At 65.2% G+C, this 17,814-nt stretch overlaps 1 protein-coding gene across 1 annotated transcript; it reads right to left on the bottom strand.

Moving 5' to 3' along the window:
- Positions 1–1,075: 1,075 nt before the first annotated feature.
- Positions 1,076–17,534, bottom strand: NXPH4 (neurexophilin 4; the record flags this gene model as incomplete). Its single annotated transcript, XM_084223711.1, has 2 exons — positions 1,076–1,846; positions 17,484–17,534. The coding sequence occupies 2 exons, from the start codon at positions 17,532–17,534 to the stop codon at positions 1,076–1,078; spliced, it is 822 nt and encodes a 273-aa protein (XP_084079837.1).
- Positions 17,535–17,814: the final 280 nt, after the last annotated feature.

The raw sequence follows: 17,814 nt of genomic DNA, 5'->3' as shown, positions 1-17,814 counted from the left end.
TGGGTGGGGGAGGGGTGGAGTTTTGGGGGGGCTGGGGGGGGTCTCAAGGGGTGGGGGTCCGGGATTGCCAGTGCTGCAATGAGGGGGTGTCAGTGGGGAGGGGGCTGGGACCCCCAAAAACAGGTGTACCCCAGGATGGGGCTCAGGGGGTGGAGGGGACCCCAAAAACAGGTGTACCCCAATGATGGGGCTCAATGGGGAACCCCAAAAACAGGCGTACCCCAGAATGGGGGGCTGCAGTGATGGGGTGTCAGGGGATATAGGGGACCCCAAAAACAAGTGTACTCCAGAATGGGGGGCTGCAGTGATGGGGTCTCAATGGGGGACCCCCAGGAACAGGTGTACCCCAATGATGGGGTCTCAGTGGGTGGGACCCCCAGGATCAGGTGTACCCCAATGATGGGGTCTCAGGGTGGGTGGGACCCCCAGAACCGGCTGCACCCCGTTGTGCTGCAGGGATGGGATCTCAGGGGGTGGAGGGGACCCCAGGATCAGGTGTACCCCAGGGATGGGTCTCAGTAGGTGGGTGGGACCCCCAGAACCGGCTGTACCCCAATCAGTGATGGAGTCTCAGGGTGGGTGGGACCCCCAGAACCGCCTGCACCCCGTTGTGCTGCAGGGATGGGGTCTCAGAGGGTGGGTGGGACCCCAGGATCAGGTGTACCCCAGGGATGGGTCTCAGTAGGTGGGTGGGACCCCCAGAACCGGCTGTACCCCAATCAGTGATGGGGTCTCAGGGTGGGTGGGATCCCCAGAACTGACTGTACCCCAATCAATGATGGAGTCTCAGGGTGGGTGGTCAATGATGGGGTCTCAGGGTGAGTGGGACCCCCAGAACCAGCTGCACCCCGTTGTGCTGCAGGGCTGGGATGTCATTTTGGGGCAGAACCCGCAACCCCCAGAGCCAACCGAACCCCAACGATGGGACGGCTTTGGGTGGGTCCAGCACCCCCAGCACCGGCTGTCCCACCCCCCAGCACGGAGTGACGAAGAGGAGGCTCCGTGGGGGCGACAGGGGACCCCGAGCCACGCCGCCCCCCCCCAATTTCCCCCCCCCACCCCCTCCCCGCCGCCATCAGCCGAAGTAGGGGTTGTCCTGCTGGAAGTTGTAGTCGGGACAAACCTTCTGCACCAGCTTGTAGTCGATGCTGAGGAAGGAGATGAAGATGCAGATGACCTTGAAGGGCTTGGCGCAGAGCCAGGCGGCGTGGCTCTGCGTGTGCTCGGTGAAGCAAACCTTGGACGGGTCGTAGAGGCACGGTTTGTTCTTCCGAGCCCGGTTCGTCTTCTCGTACTCCACGTGGCAATTGAGCGCCTTGGCCGGGCGCCCCTCGGGCAGGGTGCTCTGCTGGGGAGGGGGAGGCGGCAGAGCCGGGGGTCCCGGCACCAGCACCTCGAAGCCCACCGCCTTGGAGGGTGGCACGATGCTGACGGAGACGTTGCCCAGGCTGGAGGAGTTGTGTCGGAAATAAACGCTGAAGGTGCCGTTGATGTGGTCGACGATCTTGCCCGTCACCAGGAGGCTGAATTTGAGCGTTTTGATGTTGAAGTAGAAGTCGCCCCAGCCGAAAATCTTCTTGGTGCGGCTCGATTTGAGGGTGGGCTTGCGGTGGGCGCGGGGGCTGGGCGGCTCCCCGGCCGTCTGGTTCTTCTGCCAGTGCCAGGGGCTGCGGGCGGTGCCCGCCGGTGCCCCCGCGCCCCCCCTGGGGGGCTCTGCCGGGATCAGGCGCCCCGGGTCGAGCACCGGCGGCTTCAGGGCGCCGTAGGGGACGTGCTTGAGGAGGCCGGAGGTGCCCATCTCCAGGTAGCCCAGGGTTTTGGAGATGTGGCCGCCAGCACAAACCGTCTGGGGGAGAGGGGAGAGGGGTGAGCCGTGCCTGTGGCCTTCCTCGGCACTCTGACTGTGCCCTCCTCATCCTCTGCCTGCTCCTCCCTCCTCATCTTCCGGCCTGACCCCTCCTCGTCCCTCTGTCTGGGCCTTCCTCGTCCCTCTGCCTGCATCCTGCTCATCCTCCTGCCTGCACCTTCCTCATCCTCCTGCTTGCACCTTCCTCATCCTCCTGCATGCACACTGCCCATCCTCCTGCCTGCACCCTCCTCATCCTCCTGCCTGCATCATCCTCATCCTCCTGCCTGCACCTTCCTCATCCTCCTGCATGCACACTGCCCATCCTCCTGCCTGCACCCTCCTCATCCTCCTGCCTGCATCATCCTCATCCTCCTGCATGCACCTTCCTCATCCTCCTGCTTGCATCTTCCTCATCCTCCTGCCTGCACCTTCCTCATCCTCCTGCATGCATCCTCCTCATCCTCCTGCTTGCACCCTCCTCATCCTCCTGCATGCATCCTCCTCATCCTCCTGCTTGCACCCTCCTCATCCTCCTTCATGCACCCTGCTCATCCCTCTTTCCCACATCCTCCTCATCCTCCTACCTAGAGCCTCCTCCTCATCCTCCTGCCTGCATCCTCCTCATCCTCCCACCTGAACCCTCCTCATCCCTCTGCCTGCATCCTCATCCTCCTACCTACAGCCTCTTCCTCCTCCCTCTGCCTGCACCCTCCTCATTCCTTTGCCTGCACCTTCCTCATCCTCCTACCTACTCCTTCCTCCTCATCCTCCTTCCTGCACCCTCCTCATCCTCTCCCTACTCCTCCTTCCTCATCCCTCTACCTGAACCCTCCTCATCCTCCTTCCTGAACCCTCCTCATCCTCCATCCTGCACCCTCCTCATCCTCTCCTTACTCCTCCTTCCTCATCCCTCTACCTGAACCCTCCTCATCCTCCATCCTGCACCCTCCTCATCCTCTCCCTACTCCTCCCTCCTCATCCTCCCTCCTGCACCAGCTGGGCTGGGACCACGCCAGCCCCTTCCCGAGTTTCCCCCCCGTCACCAGCGAGCAGAGCCAGATGCCAGCCCTACCCTGGGACCCCACCCCTGTCCCTCACCCCCTGCCCACCGCGCCCCTCGTGCCCCCATCCCTCATCCTCGCGGGGTGCCCGCTGTGCCCTCCTGCCCTGCCAGCTGCTCCGGCGGCCCCGGCCTCGTCAATCACTGTCACCCGGAGCTGGCAGGTGCTCGGCTGCTCGGGATGACCTGGAGCCCCGCGGGGAGCGAGGAGGGGGAGTGGGGAGGGGGTGATGAGCAGAGGCATCAGCTGGAGGGGTTGAGGGGGGGTGGGGGGCTGTGCTGTCGTGGGAAGCCCAGGGAACGGCTCCTGTCATTGCTGGGGGTGATCCTGGCGTCGCTCACCCTGCAGGGTGGCTCTAAACAGAGATTGTTTCCTTTTTTAAAGGAGCTGCTCCTCCTTTCAATTACCCGTAATTCCCTTCATTAGGGTTCGGGGATTTTCCGTGGAGAAGAATTCAGAGTGAACTTGGGTGCCATTTCCTGCTTGGGAATGATCCCATCGGGAATGACATCGGGGATGACATCGGGAATGACATCGGGGATGACAGGGGTCCCATGAGCCCCAGGGGGGGAGGGGGGGTGAGCCCCCCGTGCCCCCACTCCATGGCTGGGGGGTCTCAGTGCAGAGATGGAGCAGCAGCACCACGGGGGGAGCCCAGCCAGGGACCCCCAGACCCTCTGCCGGGCCAGAGGCTCCTTCTGATCCATCCCTGGGACCCCCGAGCTGTGCCGGGCTGAGCCCCTAAATCTGCTCTGGCTGTGCAGGGCTGAGCCCCTAAGTCTGCTCTGGCTGTGCCGGGCTGAGCTCCTAAATCTGCTCTGGCTGTGCCAGACTGAGCTCCTAAATCTGCTCTGGCTGTGCCGGGCTGAGCTCCTAAATCTGCTCTGGCTGTGCAGGGCTGAGCTCCTAAATCTGCTCTGGCTGTGCCGGGCTGAGCTCCTAAATCTGCTCTGGCTGTGCCGGGCTGAGCCCCTAAATCTCCTCTGGCTGTGCAGGGCTGAGCTCCTAAATCTGCTCTGGCTGTGCCGGGCTGAGCCCCTAAATCTGCTCTGATTGTGCAGGGCTGAGCTCCTGAATCTGCTCTGGCTGTGCCCCTAAATCTGCTCTGCCTGTGCCAGGCTGAACTCCTAAATCTGCTCTGGCTGTGCCCCTAAATCTGCTCTGGCTGTGCCGGGCTGAGCCCCTAAATCTGCTCTGGCTGTGCCCCTAAATCTGCTGTGGCTGTTCCGGGCTGAGCCCCTAAATCTGCTCTGGCTGAGCCGGGCTGAGCCCCTAAATCTGCTCTGGCTGTGTTGGGCTGAGCCCCTAAATCTGCTCTGGCTGAGCCCCTAAATCTGCTCTGGCTGTGCCAGGCTGAACTCCTAAATCTGCTCTGGCTGTGCCCCTAAATCTGCTCTGGCTGTGCAGGGCTGAGCCCCTAAATCTGCTCTGGCTGAGCCCCTAAATCTGCTCTGGCTGTGCCGGGCTGAGCCCCTAAATCTGCTCTGGCTGTGCCAGACTGAGCTCCTAAATCTCCTCTGGCTGTGCAGGGCTGAGCCCCTAAATCTGCTCTGGCTGTGCCGGGCTGAGCCCCTAAATCTGCTCTGGCTGTGCCAGACTGAGCTCCTAAATCTGCTCTGGCTGTGCAGGGCTGAGCTCCTAAGAGAGAGGAGCCCTGGGCAGGGCGTGCAGCCCCACCACGTCTGTGGGAAGGGGATTTGGGGTCTTTCAGCCCATTTGGGGTCTTTCAGCCCATTAAGGGGGGCCGGGGGTGGTGCAGAGCATTCCTGGGACCCCCCCGAGCTGTGCAGGGCTGAGCCCCCAAATCTGCTCTGAGAGGAGCCCTGGGCAGGGCGTGCGGCCCCACCACGCCCGTGGGAAGGGGATTTGGGGTCTTTCAGCCCATTTTGGGGTCTTTCAGCCCATTTTGGGGTGTTTCAGCCCATCGGGGGGACCAGGGTGGGGTGTAGAGCTGCAGCTCAGCCTCCGTCCCTGCACCCCCAGCCCGGCCAGCCCCCCGCTCCCCCCGGCTCTCTCCCAGCTCGGCTGCTGCCTTCGCCCTTATCTATATTTCAACGCAGCTTCAAAGCCGGGCGCCTTCGCCAGCCGGAGAGGGAGGGGCAGGGCCGGGATGGGGAGATAACGAGGGGAGTGGGAGAGGGGCACCCCCAGCTGAGGGAGCCGCGGTTTTGGCAGAGGGGTGGTGTCTGCACCCCGACTCTGCACCCATCAGGCTTGGGACCCCTCGCACCCCACCGGGACCCCTCGGCTGGGAGCCCCCCAAATCCTCCCGCATCCTCAGCGAGGGGCCGGGGGCTGCAGCCCGCGGGGAACGGGCACAGCAGCTCATCCTGCCGAGCCCCCACCACCGGCAAGGATTTCTGGAGGTTTCTGAGCTCTGGCGCTGGATTTCCATCTCAGCCAGGGCTGGGAGCCAAGGCCGGTCCCCGGCAGTGCCGCAGGTGCCCGTGCCCTCCTCCCCTGCCTCAGTTTCCCTTTCCAATCCCTCCTGTCCATGACTCCGTGCGGGGTGAGGGGATGTGGGGGGATTGGATTGGAAGAGGCTGAGATGGGGATGGCTGGAGGTGGCAGGGAAGGGACAGGAAGGGACAGGAAGGGACAGGGACGGGCCGGCAGCGGCAGCAGAGCGGGACAGACGCTGGCAGCGCTCGCCGTGCGACAGAGCCAGGGGCTGGGTGGGCACAGGCCGGGCAGACACCGAGCAAAAATCCCCCATCCCTGCCGGAACGGAGGCGCCCCATCCCCTGCGGGCGAGGGGCCAGGTTGGCATCCCCCCAACCCCTCCAGTCCCCCGGCAGGAGCTGCTGGGGGGAGCGGGGGATGAAAGGGAATTGCAGAGCAGGGCAGCGCCTGCGATGCAGCCGGGCCGATCGATTGCGGCACCGGCAGCGCGGGGGGATCCCCGCAGCCCCCGCCGAGCCCGGGCGGGCCGGGGGGCTCGGAGCCTGCGGGGAGGGGATGAGCAGGGCCAGGGACGCTTCAGTGGGGAGCCAAGGTCACCCCCCTGCGCCCTGGCAGCGCTGTCGGCATTCAGGGCAGGTCCCGCACACCTCGCGTTAAATATTAATGCTCCCGCCGTGCCGTCGGGGTGCAGCCGCACGGACGTGCCCCTGAACCTCCCGGACATGCCTTGGGGGGGGGTCTCAGGGCTAGCCCCCTCCCGCTCTATTCTCAGCAGGGCCAGGGAGGGGCTCTGCTGCCGCCCGGGTTACCTGAGATGTTGTTTTTCACTGTCACACGCACCGCTGCATCTACACATCCCCGCTGCTCCCCTCCTCATCCCCCTGCCCGTGCTCCTCCTCATCCTCATCCCGGCCCCCCACAGCATCCTCCCGCGGTTCAGCTGCTCTCGAGCCCCCCGTGCGCCCGTCCGGAGCCTTGTGGGGCTGCCGTGTGTCCGCAGGCACCGTGTGCCACCCCCGGTGAGCGCACGGAGCCGGGAGGGGATGCGGGAAGGGCTGGAGGCAGCTGCAGAGAGAGCGGGGAGGCTCTCGGTGCCTTCGGCATCAATTTGGTTTGTCAGGCCCGGCAGTGATGGCCACTCACATCCCATTTGCTGCCGGGGCCAAGCGGCGTCAGCTGCTCCCCCGAGACCCTCGGTCACCTTGGTGGAGGGGAGGGGAGCAGCAGGGGGGGGACAGGGGGGGCTTGGCTGCCCTGGTGTGGGCTGGGATGAGCTCCAGCACCCCGAGAGAGGGGCTGGGAACGATGGCAGGACAGCCCCAGCAGCACTGGGGGGGAGCAGGGCGCCACAGCACCCCCAACAAAGGGCTCATGGCCACCACCAGCACCTGTCCCTGTCCCAGCCGTGTCCCCAGCCCTACTGCCAACCTGTTTCCATTCCTACAGCCAGCCTGTGCCTGTCCCCAGGGCCAGTCTGTGTCCATGCCCACCATCAGCCTGCTCCTGTCCCTACCACCACCCTGTCCTCATTCTTACGATCAGCCTGTCCCTGTCCCCACCCTGTCCCCATTAATACCACCAGCCTGTCCCCATAATTGCCACCATCCTGTCCCCATCCCTACCTTCAGCCTGTCCCCATCCCTGTCCCCATCCCCTTTCCCACCCTGTCCCCATTCATACCACCAGCCTATCCCCATTGCTGCCACCATCCTGTCCCCATCCCTACCTTCAGCCTGTCCTCATCCTCTTTCCCACCCTGTCCCCATTAACGCCACCACCCCCTTTCCCATCCTGTCCCTATTGCTACCACCATCCCTGTCCCCATCCCTGTCCCCATTCCCTTTTCCATCCTGTCCCCATCCTGTCCCCATCTTGTCCCCATCCCTGTCCCCATTCCCTTTTCCATCCTGTCCCTATCCCTACCACCATCCTGTCCTCATCCCCTCTCCCATCCCCTTTCCCATCCTGTCCCCATCCTGTCCCCATCCCCTTTCCCATCCCCTTTCCCATCCTGTCCCAATCCCCTTTCCCATTCTGTCCCCATTCCCTTTCCCATCCTGTCCCCATCCCCTTTTCCATCCTGTCCCTATCCCTACCACCATCCTGTCCCCATCCCCTTTCCCATCCCCTTTTCCATCCTGTCCCCATCCTGTCCCCATTCCCTTTCCCATCCTGTCCCCATACTCTTTCCCCCATTCCCTTTCCCATCCCCTTTTCCATCCTGTCCCCATCCCTGTCCCCATTCCCTTTCCCATCCTGTCCCTATCCCTACAACAATCCTGTCCTCATCCCCTTTCCCATCCCCTTTTCCATCCTGTCCCCATCCCTGTCCCCATCCCTGTCCCCATCCCCTTTTCCATCCTGTCCCCATCCTGTCCCCATCCTGTCCCCATCCCCTTTCCCATCCTGTCCCCATCATCCTGTCCCCATCCTGTCCCCATCCCTTTTCCATCCCCTTTCCCATCCTGTCCCCATCCCCTTTCCCATCCTGTCCCCATCCCCTTCCCCATCCTGTCCCCATCCTGTCCCCATCCCCTTCCCCATCCTGTCCCCATCCTGTCCCCATCCTGTCCCCACACCTCCGCAGGCTGCACCGCTCCCCTGCTCGGGGTTCTCCCGCTCTCCCCACGGGCGCGGGGTCAGCGCAGCCTCTCCCCTGTCACCCTCCGCCTTCGTTAGCGCCAGGAGATTAATTGGAGGCGCTGAGCGACAATCCCCGCGGGCCCGCTCCCCCCGGCAGGCGCGGCCCGGGGCGCCGTGGCATTTCCAAAGGTTAGCAGCAAACAAGGTGCCTCTGACAGCTCCCATTCATCTCCCGGCGCCGCGCGGGTGCTAATGCGGCTCCGCGGGGCTGCGGGAGCCACCGGCGAGCCCGGGCGCGGCCGAGGGGCTGCGGGAGCACCGAGAGCTGCGGGGTGGCTGTTCCCGAGGGTCCGGGTGGGTGTGTGCCCGAGGGTGGCACCGGGGTGTGCCCCAGGGTGGCACAGAGGGTGCCCGAGGCATGCAGCAGATGGCTCTGGATGCATGCAGTGCTGCACGTGCAGCTGGGGGTGCATGGGCACCTCTGCATGTCCTGCAGGGCCCTGAGAGCAGCTGTGAGGGCACAAGCGTGGTGACAGGCACGGTGACACACACATAGTGACATGTACATGGTGGCACACACGGTGACAGGCACATGGTGACATGCACATGGTGACAGGCACGGTGACACACACATGGTGACATGTACATGGTGACACACACGGTGACAGGCACATGGTGACATGCCCATGGTGACAGGCACGGTGACACACACATGGTGACAGGCACACACACAGTGACACACACATGGTGACATGTACATGGTGGCACACACGGTGACACACACATGGTGACATGCACATGGTGACATGCACATGGTGACATGCCCATGGTGACAGGCACGGTGACACACACATGGTGACACACATGCAGTGACACGCGGTGATACACACATGGTGACACACACGGTGACACACACATGGTGACACACACACGCACGGTGACACACAGGGTGACACATGTGTGGTGACACGCACATGGTGACAGGCACATGTACAGTGACACGCACATGGTGATATGCACATGGTGACACACATGGTGACATGCGTGGTGACACACACACGGTGACGCACACACGGTGACATGCACACGGTGACACGTTCCCCCGCTCCCTGTGTGCCCACCCCTGTCCCCATCCCTACACCCAACTTGTCCCTATCAATGCCACCGGCCTGTCCCCATCCCTACCCACAATTTGTCCCCACCCCGCTGCCAGGCTGACCCTGTCCCCACGGTCTGTCTGTCCCCATTCCTACCACCAGCCTGTCCCGATCTCTGTCCCCTACCTGTCCCCGCCCCCACTGCCAGCTTGTTCCTGTCCCCATTGTCACAGCCACGCTGTCCCCATGCCTCGAGACAGGCAGGGCCTGGCCGCTGTCACCCTGAGCTGCAGGTGACCATCCCTGCTGGGCCCCCCTGGGCTGGGGACACCGGGGAGGTGACACCTGGTCCCTCCCCAGGGTGGCTGCAGTCGAGGGATCGAGGGCAAAGGGAGAGGTGACACACAGGGACACGCCAGGACACGGCCACCCTGCCACGTGGGCAGCCCCAGGGATGCTGCGGGGGTCCGGCCCGGGGAGGGGCCAGCGAGACCCCGCAGGGACCCCCCCCGTTCATCCTCTGCCCCCCCTGCAGCCACAACCCCGACAGGGGCTGGGCAGGGGGGCACGACACCCCCTGTGCCAGGATGGGCACCCCTGAACTGGGATGGGCGCCCCGAACCGGGATGGGCGCCCCAACACTGGGATGGACACCCCAACACCGGGATGGGCACCCCTGAACCGGGATGGACACCCCAAACACCGGGATGGGCACCCCCTGTACCAGGATGGGCGCCCCAACACCGGGATGGGCACCCGTGAACCGGGATGGGCGCCCCAACACCGGGATGGGCACCCCAGCACCGGGATGGGCACCCCAACACCGGGATGGGCACCCCTGAACTGGGATGGGCACCCCAACATCGGGATGGGCACCCCAACACCGGGATGGGCACCCCTGAACTGGGATGGGCACCCCAAACACAGGGATGGGCACCCCAAACATCTGCATGGGCACCCGTGAACCGGGATGGGCGCCCCAACACCGGGATGGGCACCCCAGCACCGGGATGGGCACCCCAACACTGGGATGGGCACCCTAAACACTGGGATGGGCACCCCTGAACTGGGATGGGCACCCCAAACATCTGCATGGGCACCCCAACACCGGGATGGGCACCCCAACACCGGGATGGGCACCCCAGCGCCGGGATGGGCACCCCTGAACCGGGATGGGCGCCCCTGCCCCGGGATGGGCACCCCAACACCGGGATGGGCACCCTGAACCGGGATGGGCACCCCAACACCGGGATGGGCACACCAACACCGGGATGGGCACCCCTGAACCGGGATGGGCACCCAAACACCAGGATGGGCACCCCAACAGCGGGATGGGCACCCCCTGTGCCAGGAAGGTCACCCCAACACCAGGATGGGCACCCAAACACCAGGATGGGCACCCCAAACATCAGGATGGGCACCCCCTGTACCAGGATGGGCACCCCAACACCGGGATGGGCACCCCAGCACCAGAACAGGCAGCCCCAGCACAGAGAAGGGCACCCCAACATTGGGATGGGCACCCCAGCACAGAGAAGGGCACCCCAACATTGGGATGGGCACCCCAGCACCAGAACAGGTGAATCTGACACCAGCACCTCCTGAGCCAGAGGAGAGCCTGGATGAGCTCCCCAAAGCCAAATCCACCAAATCCACCCAAATCACCAAATTCACCAAATTTACCAAATCCACCCAAATCCACCAAACCCACCCAAATCACCAAATTCACCCAAATCACCAAATCACCAAATCCACCCAAATCACCAAATCCACCAAATCCACCCAAATCATCAAATTCACCAAAATCCACCAAACCCACCCAAATCACCAAACCCACCCTGGGGTCCTTCCTGCCCCGTGCTGGCTCCCACTCCCGGTGACACCAGCGTGCCCAAGACCCGGGGTCACCTCCAGCAGAACTGGGAGCCCCTGGGGGCTGTGGGGGGATCCTCTCTGGCTCAGCTGTGCCCTCACCCCCCAAACAGACACCTCGCTCCTCGCCGACAGAAAAAAATATGCAAATGTTGCAGCTTTATTAACGGGCTCGGCACGCGCTGGCTAATAAATATTTCATAGCCCGAGTAGGACTTTTTTTCTCCCTCCTCCTTCTTTCTTTCGTTTTGGTTCCTTTTCCCTGTCACTCGTTTCCTGCCTTTTCTTTCCTCAGCCGTTGTTTTATTTATTTATTACTTTTAAGGGCTTCACGGTGAGGTAGGAGCTGGGAGGTGGATGAGGGGGGGGAGCAGGGAAAAAAAAAAAATGTACATCCCGAGTTTCTCCCCCCACGGGTGAAAAAGGAAAGTGCTGTTAAGAGCAAAGGAAAAAAATATAATAGAAGGGAGGAGACGGCAGCAGGCAAAGGATTCGGGGCTTGTGTGACTCATTGGGCTGGAGGAGAAAAGGGAATGAATGGGAAAACAGGAGATAAACGGAGAGGGAGGGGGAGAGGGGGTGTGGGGAGGGGGGACACGGGGGTGGCAGGGGACAGGGACGTGTGGCCGTTGGGTGTCTGTCACCCAGCAGCTCCCTAAGCTGGCCAACAGGCCTGGAACAGCCTTGGTTGATTTTGGGGGGACTCAGCTCCTTTTGGGGGTCACTGGGGTGGGGGGGGGAGGTTCTCCTGAGCAAGACATGGGGACACAGGGGATGGTGTGTAGGGACAAGGGAGCACAGCCAGCAGGGACGGGTCCCACGTCACTCCAGCACCAGGGGTGTCACCCAGGATGCTCCTGCCTCAGTTTCCCCCCAGCAGAACAAGATTGCTCTGCCCCTCCTGCAGCTCTTCAGCAGAGAGGCAGCAGCTTCCCCAGAATCCCCCCAAAATCGGGGGGACACAGGCAGCTCACGGGGATGGTGTGTGGGGACAGGGGAGCACAGCCAGCAGGGACGGGCCCCACATCACTCCCACCTCTCCAGCACCAGGGATGCCCCCCAGGATGCTCCTGCCTCAGTTTCCCCCCAGCAGAACAGGTTCCCTCTACCCCTCTTGCAGCTCTTCAGCAGCTTCCCCAGAATCCCCCCAAAATCGGGGCACCCCAAGCCCTCAGCCAGGCAGCCCCCAGCTCCTGCTCCCCCCCCAGGCACCCCCAGCCCTCGCCTCACCATTTCACTTTATTATTGCAATAAATGTAGCCATAAAAGTGGCAGGTATTGGCGCTCGCCGAGATCGCTGCTCCTGAGCTATGGAAATGTAATTTCGAGTGTGCCCGGGAAATTTTATAAGATCGTATCAGGAGGGATCATAAATCCCATTCCCAGCACCCCCCCCCCCCAATCCCTGGAGGAGACAGGGCCAGGGAGAAGGTCACCAGGGAGGGGACAGGTGTCCCCTGGGTGACACCCCACCCCTGCAGACCCTCCTGACGTCCCCAGTGCCAGCTGGGATCCGTTTCCCCCAGGAACTGGGGGGCAGCAGCAAAGCCCCCCGCATTAAACTTTGATTAAAACCCTCCAAGAGACCCCCCCCAGGAGCTCTGGGGTCACAAGGAGCGTGACCCACCTCAGCCAGGTGCTGGCTGCCACCAGGAGCAGGGGACAGAATGTCCCTGCAGCCCCCTGGGACCCCCCTGGGCCCCCCCAGGATTCAGCCCGGTTTTCACCCAGCTCGGGCCTCTCGCAGGTGCCAGGTGAGGTTTTGCTCCCCCTGCTGCACACCGAAGGGACAATGGGACGACGAGAGGGTCTCCCCCACTGTGACATCAACCCCGGGGGTCGCACGGGGGATCCGGGAATTGATTTGGGATTGATTCGCCTCCCTGCTCTGTTCCTCCACAATGACTTTCCTTTTGCAACAGGGAAAGAAGCGGGGAGGGAGGGGAGGGGGGGGGGGGGGGCACGGGGATGTGATTATTCCTTCAGCAGCAATCCAAGCGGCGGGAGAGGAAGCTTCATCTTTCCTGGGCCATTTACCTCCAGCGCCCGAGCGCCAGGGCTGAGCCAGGCACCGCGGCGAGGCTGGAGCTGGGCCAGGCCGGGGGCTGGGGGGGCTCCGGCGGAGGGGTCCCACCCCCCGCTCGGGCCACCGGCTGCGGGGAACCTTGGCTCCTTGAGAGGAGGAAAGGGCGGGCAAAGTCATTAATCCGGGAGTGTTAATTGGCAAGGGTGTGATTAGCGGTGGGGGCTCAGCTGGGGGATGCTGTCGTGTGTGTCCCCCCCCCTCCATCCCGGCCACCTCTGCCAGTCCCCAGAGGAAATCTGGCAATTAAAAACAGGAGTGAGGGGAGAAAAGCAATAAAACCGGACCAGGCTCGGAGCCAGATCGGCACCGGGAAGAGCAGGGGAGGGTGGGTCTGGCTGGGGGGCACCCCTGGGTGCCCCCCCTTCCCCAGCCGCTGCTCCCCCTCCTCGCTGAGGCTGTGCCAGCCACGCTCCAGGCTCCAGCCTTATTGAATCTCCCAGCTTGGGGTGCAAAGGGCACCAGAGGGAAGAGTTATTAAAAAAAGGGAAATGAGTCGCTTGGAAACCTTCTTTCGGAATAACACTGTGTGTTTGTTTGGCGATAGATTAGCTCAGCCATGCTGAGCACACACAGCACCCGCCGCAACGGCGGCCGGGCTCGGGGAGCCGCAGGAACGGCACCGGGGGATGCACGGAGCCATCCCGGTACCGGGGGATGCACGGAGCCCATCCCGGCCCGGGGGATGCACGGAGCCCATCCCGGTACCGGGGGATGCACGGAGCCCATCCCGGCACCGGGGGGTGCACGGAGCCCATCCCGGCACCGGGGGATGCACGGAGCCTGCCCCGGCCCGGTGGTCACGGGAACGGCTCGGGGAGCCACGGGAACGGTACCGGGGGGTGCACGGAGCCCATCCCGGCACCGGGGGATGCACGGAGCCTGCCCCGGCCCGGTGGTCACGGGAACGGCTCGGGGAGCCGCGGGAACGGTACCGGGGGATGCACGGAGCCCATCCCGGCCCCGGGGATGCACGGAGCCCATCCCGGCCCCGGGGGATGCACGGAGCCCGCCCCGGCCCGGTGGGCACCGGGGGCTGCAGCCAGGTCCCGCAGCTCAGCATCCCCAGAGACCCCCGGCCAGGTGGGGCTGCAGGGCAGCAGCACCCCAAAAACCCCAAATCCTCTCTCCTCTTTCTCCTCTGGCCCCAGACGTGCTGCACACCTCCGAGCCCGAATTTAGGGTGAATTCTCCCTAAAAACGGGAGCTGGGGAGGCGGGATTGGGGTGTCCTTGCTGCCGAGAGCGATGCAGCAGCCCAGGAGGCAGCTCCGGGGTGACAGCAAGGCCGAGGAGGGGACGAAGTGGACGAGTTTGGCATCCCGGGCCACCCACACGGCAGAGCAAGGCAGGATTTTCCTGCAGAGGGTTAATCCGAGAAGGAAAAGCTGCCAGCAACACTCAGGTGCTTCACAGACAGCCGCTGCCTCACCTGGCTGTGCCAGAAAGGAGGGAAACTGAGGCACGGGGTGTGGCGGGGCACATCCTGGCAAAGGCGGCGGGGATGGAGCGGGGTGAGGAGGGACAGACATCGCTGTCCCCGTCCTGCTGTGGCACTCGGCCATCCCACCGCGCCTTCATCCCGCTGTTCCTGCCTGCTCCAGCCCGTTCCTGCCCAATCCTGCCCAATCCAGGCCCGGCATCGCCCATCCCTCGCTCCGTCTTGCTCAGGACTGGGTGCGGTCACCCCATCGCCGGGGGCACCCAGGGCGGCATCGGCCCGGCAGGAGCCCCGGGGGATGCGGAGGGAACGGCCCTTCCTCCATCCAACCACAGCCGAAGGTCCTGGGGGTGCCTGGGGGGCTGGGAGACCAGAGCGGGGGGAGCCAGGCGGGCCCCACCCGGAGAGACCCCTAAAATGGAATTTTCAATGAGCAGAAAATAATGGAATGCATGAAAATAACGCAGGAAAGGCCGGGGAGGGAGGGAGGGAGGGAGGGAGGGGGGTGTCACTTGCAATCAGAGGTGCGCTCGTCCCCCTGCCAGCACAGCGGCAGCCACCGAGGGTGGGGGGCCAGGGGACCCCCAGAGCGGGAACAGGCACCCCCTGGGCCGGGGGGGTTTGTCCATCCAGCAGGGGCTGAGCCCGACACAGCAGCGTCACCCAGGTGGCACTGCCAGCAAAGCCAGGGCGCGGGGGGGACGCCTCGGGGGTCCCCACAACTCGGGGGTCCCCACAACTCGGGGTCTCACATTCTGGGGGTCCCCACACCTCGGGGGTCCCCATAACTCGGGTGTCCCCATAACTCGGGGTCTCACATTCTGAGGGTCCCACACCTTGGTGGTCTCCACACCTCGGGGGTCCCACATCTCGAGGGTCCCCACAGCTCGGGGTCTCACATTCTGGGTGTCCCCACACCTCGGGGGTCCCCACAACTCGGGGTTCCCCACACTCGGGGTCTCACATCCTGGGGGTCCCGCATCCTGGGGGTCCCACACCTCGAGGGTCCCACATCTCGAGGATCCCCACACGCTGGGGGTCTCCCACGCTGAGGGTCCCCCACCCTGGTGGTCCCTCCCTCCTGCACAGGGACAAGGCTGTCACTGCTGTCACTGCTGTCCCTGCTGTCACTGCTGTTTTGGGGAGGGGGGTGCAGCCCCCCCGCCCCTCTGCCCAGTGCCCCCAGCACCGTCCTGCTGGGATGTGGCACTGGGACCCCCCCACCCGACCAGAGTGGGATCCCCGCGCCCACCCAGTTCCCTCCTGACCCCCAAAAGAAGCCGGGAAAGTTTCTCCCCAACAGTCCCGCAGAGCCGAGGGGCAGGAACGGCTCCGGTGGCACCCGGTGGGCACCGGGCTGGGCAGACCCCGGCCCCTCCCGGAGCCCTGGCAGCGGGGGAGGGTCCTGGACCCCCACCCCAGAGGGGTCAGGGCATCTCCCGGGGTTGTGCAGGAGCCTCCCGCATCCTCAAACCCACCCCACGCCCCAAGCCATGTCCGTGCCCCCCCCCCCCCAATATTTGCGCCCCCTCCTCAGCCCCGCTGCCTGTGTGGGCGGGGCGGGGGGGGCCAGGGCAGCGCCCTGCTCCGGATTTCATCAAAACAAACCCATTTGTCTTGAAGCGGCTCCAGCACCGACAGATGCTCTGCAATGGATGGACACGGGGAAAGGAGGGAGGGGGGGTCACGCCGAGCCGCCCCCACACGCGGGCACACGCATCCCCCCCGCCCGCCCCCTCCCCACGCAGGGAGAGACAAGTTACGGGAGCCTTTGCCTTGGGGGGGGTCGGGCGGTGCAGAGGGGGTTGGGGGGGGGGTCCCTGATGTGCATCCAATTCCCGAGAGGGAATTGACTCGTTTGATTTTATTCATGAAACACAGAAAGTAAAAATGGAGTGTCAGGAAATCAGATCTGCTGGCTGATGAGCCCGACCCCCCCCACGGCAGGGCTGGGCTGGGGGGGGGGCTCCATCCCCCCCCCTCCTGACCACCACGGCGCTGCCGCCGCTCGCTGGAGCCCCCCGAGGGGCTCCAGGAGGGGGGGACAAGGGGGGTGAGTGGCCTTGGGAAGCTTTGGGACTGGGGGACATCGTGGGGGGGGGGGCGGGGGGGTCTCTGCGGCTGCAGCCGCTCCTCAGCTCCCACCGAGCAGCAAAGGGGGGACCCCCACCCCCCCAGGCCCGTCCCGGGGGTCGGGACCCCCGTGCGTCCTCCCCACGGCTGGGGGGCACTGGGTGAGGTGGGAGAAGACCCCCGGCAGGGCTGAGCCCCCTCCCCCGTGCAGGGGCTGAGGCCGGGCGCAGTCGGGACAGGGATGAGGCGTCGCCTCTCAGGTGCTTTTGGGGCTCACGCCCCTGGCACCACCAGAGAACAGCCGGGGACCCCCCCCAGTCCTGCGTGGGGACCCCCCCTCACTCCCCGGCACGGTGGGGGAGTCCCCCTGCTCCCCCCACCCCCAGGTGTGCTGCAGGTGCGGGACAAGGGGTCCCCCGAGCCCCCCGTGGACCCCTCGGGCAGGGGGTCCGACCCCCCCCCGTGGCCGCCCCCACGCTCACGCGCGGCTCCGTCTCGCTGCCCCCCCCCCCCCCCGCACCTGCCAGACGGCGCCTCCCGCGCTCTGCAACGGCGGGGGGGGGGGGGGGAGAGGGAAAGCTGGGGGGGCTTCACAGCCACGGGACCCCCCCGAGGCTCCCCACGACACCACAACTCTGCCCGAGCTCCGGGACAGCCCCGTGTCCCTCCAGCTTGGGGGGCGGGGGGGTGGCAGGACCCCCATAGCCCCCCCCCATAAAACTCACCCATTCACCCCCCCCACGACCCCCCCCCCTCCGCGCTCCCTGCCTGCTGGACCCCCCCAGAATCGCCCCCCAAACCATCCCCGCTTTCCGTGACTGCCACAGCCCCCCCAATGCAACGCACGACACCCCCAAATCTGCACGACCCCCCCCTCCTCCCGCGCCAGGACCCCGCGCCCCCTCCCCCGGATTTATCCTGCACCCCCCAACAACCGCACGACCCCCCCCCCCCCCCCCCCCATTCCCCGGTAATCGCCCCCCCTGCCCGGTAACCGCGCAGGGGTCCCGGATCCCCGGTACCTGCAGCAGCAGCAGCCCGGGCCCGAGCAGGGGCAGGCGGCGGCGGAGCATCGCGGGGCTCCGGGAGCGGCGGCGGCGGCGGCGGCGGCGGCGAGGGGCGGCGGGAAGAAAGTTGGAGACTTGCGGGGCCGGGCGGTGCCTCGGCGGCCCCGCCAATCCCGACCGGCGGGGGGGGGCACCGGGGGGGCGGCTCCGGGGGCGCCGGGACCCCGCACCGGCCCCGTGCGCCGCCACGGAGCGGGGAGAGGGACGCGGGGAGACCTCGAGGTGCCCACGACCCCCCCACACCCCCACCCCGCGCATCTCGGGGTGCTCCCGGTGCGCCCCCCCC

Source organism: Fringilla coelebs (genome assembly GCF_963513975.1).
Source record: "Fringilla coelebs genome assembly, chromosome: 30".
NCBI classification, from domain to species: domain Eukaryota; kingdom Metazoa; phylum Chordata; class Aves; order Passeriformes; family Fringillidae; genus Fringilla; species Fringilla coelebs.
This window is presented reverse-complemented; position numbering and strand designations above follow the sequence as displayed.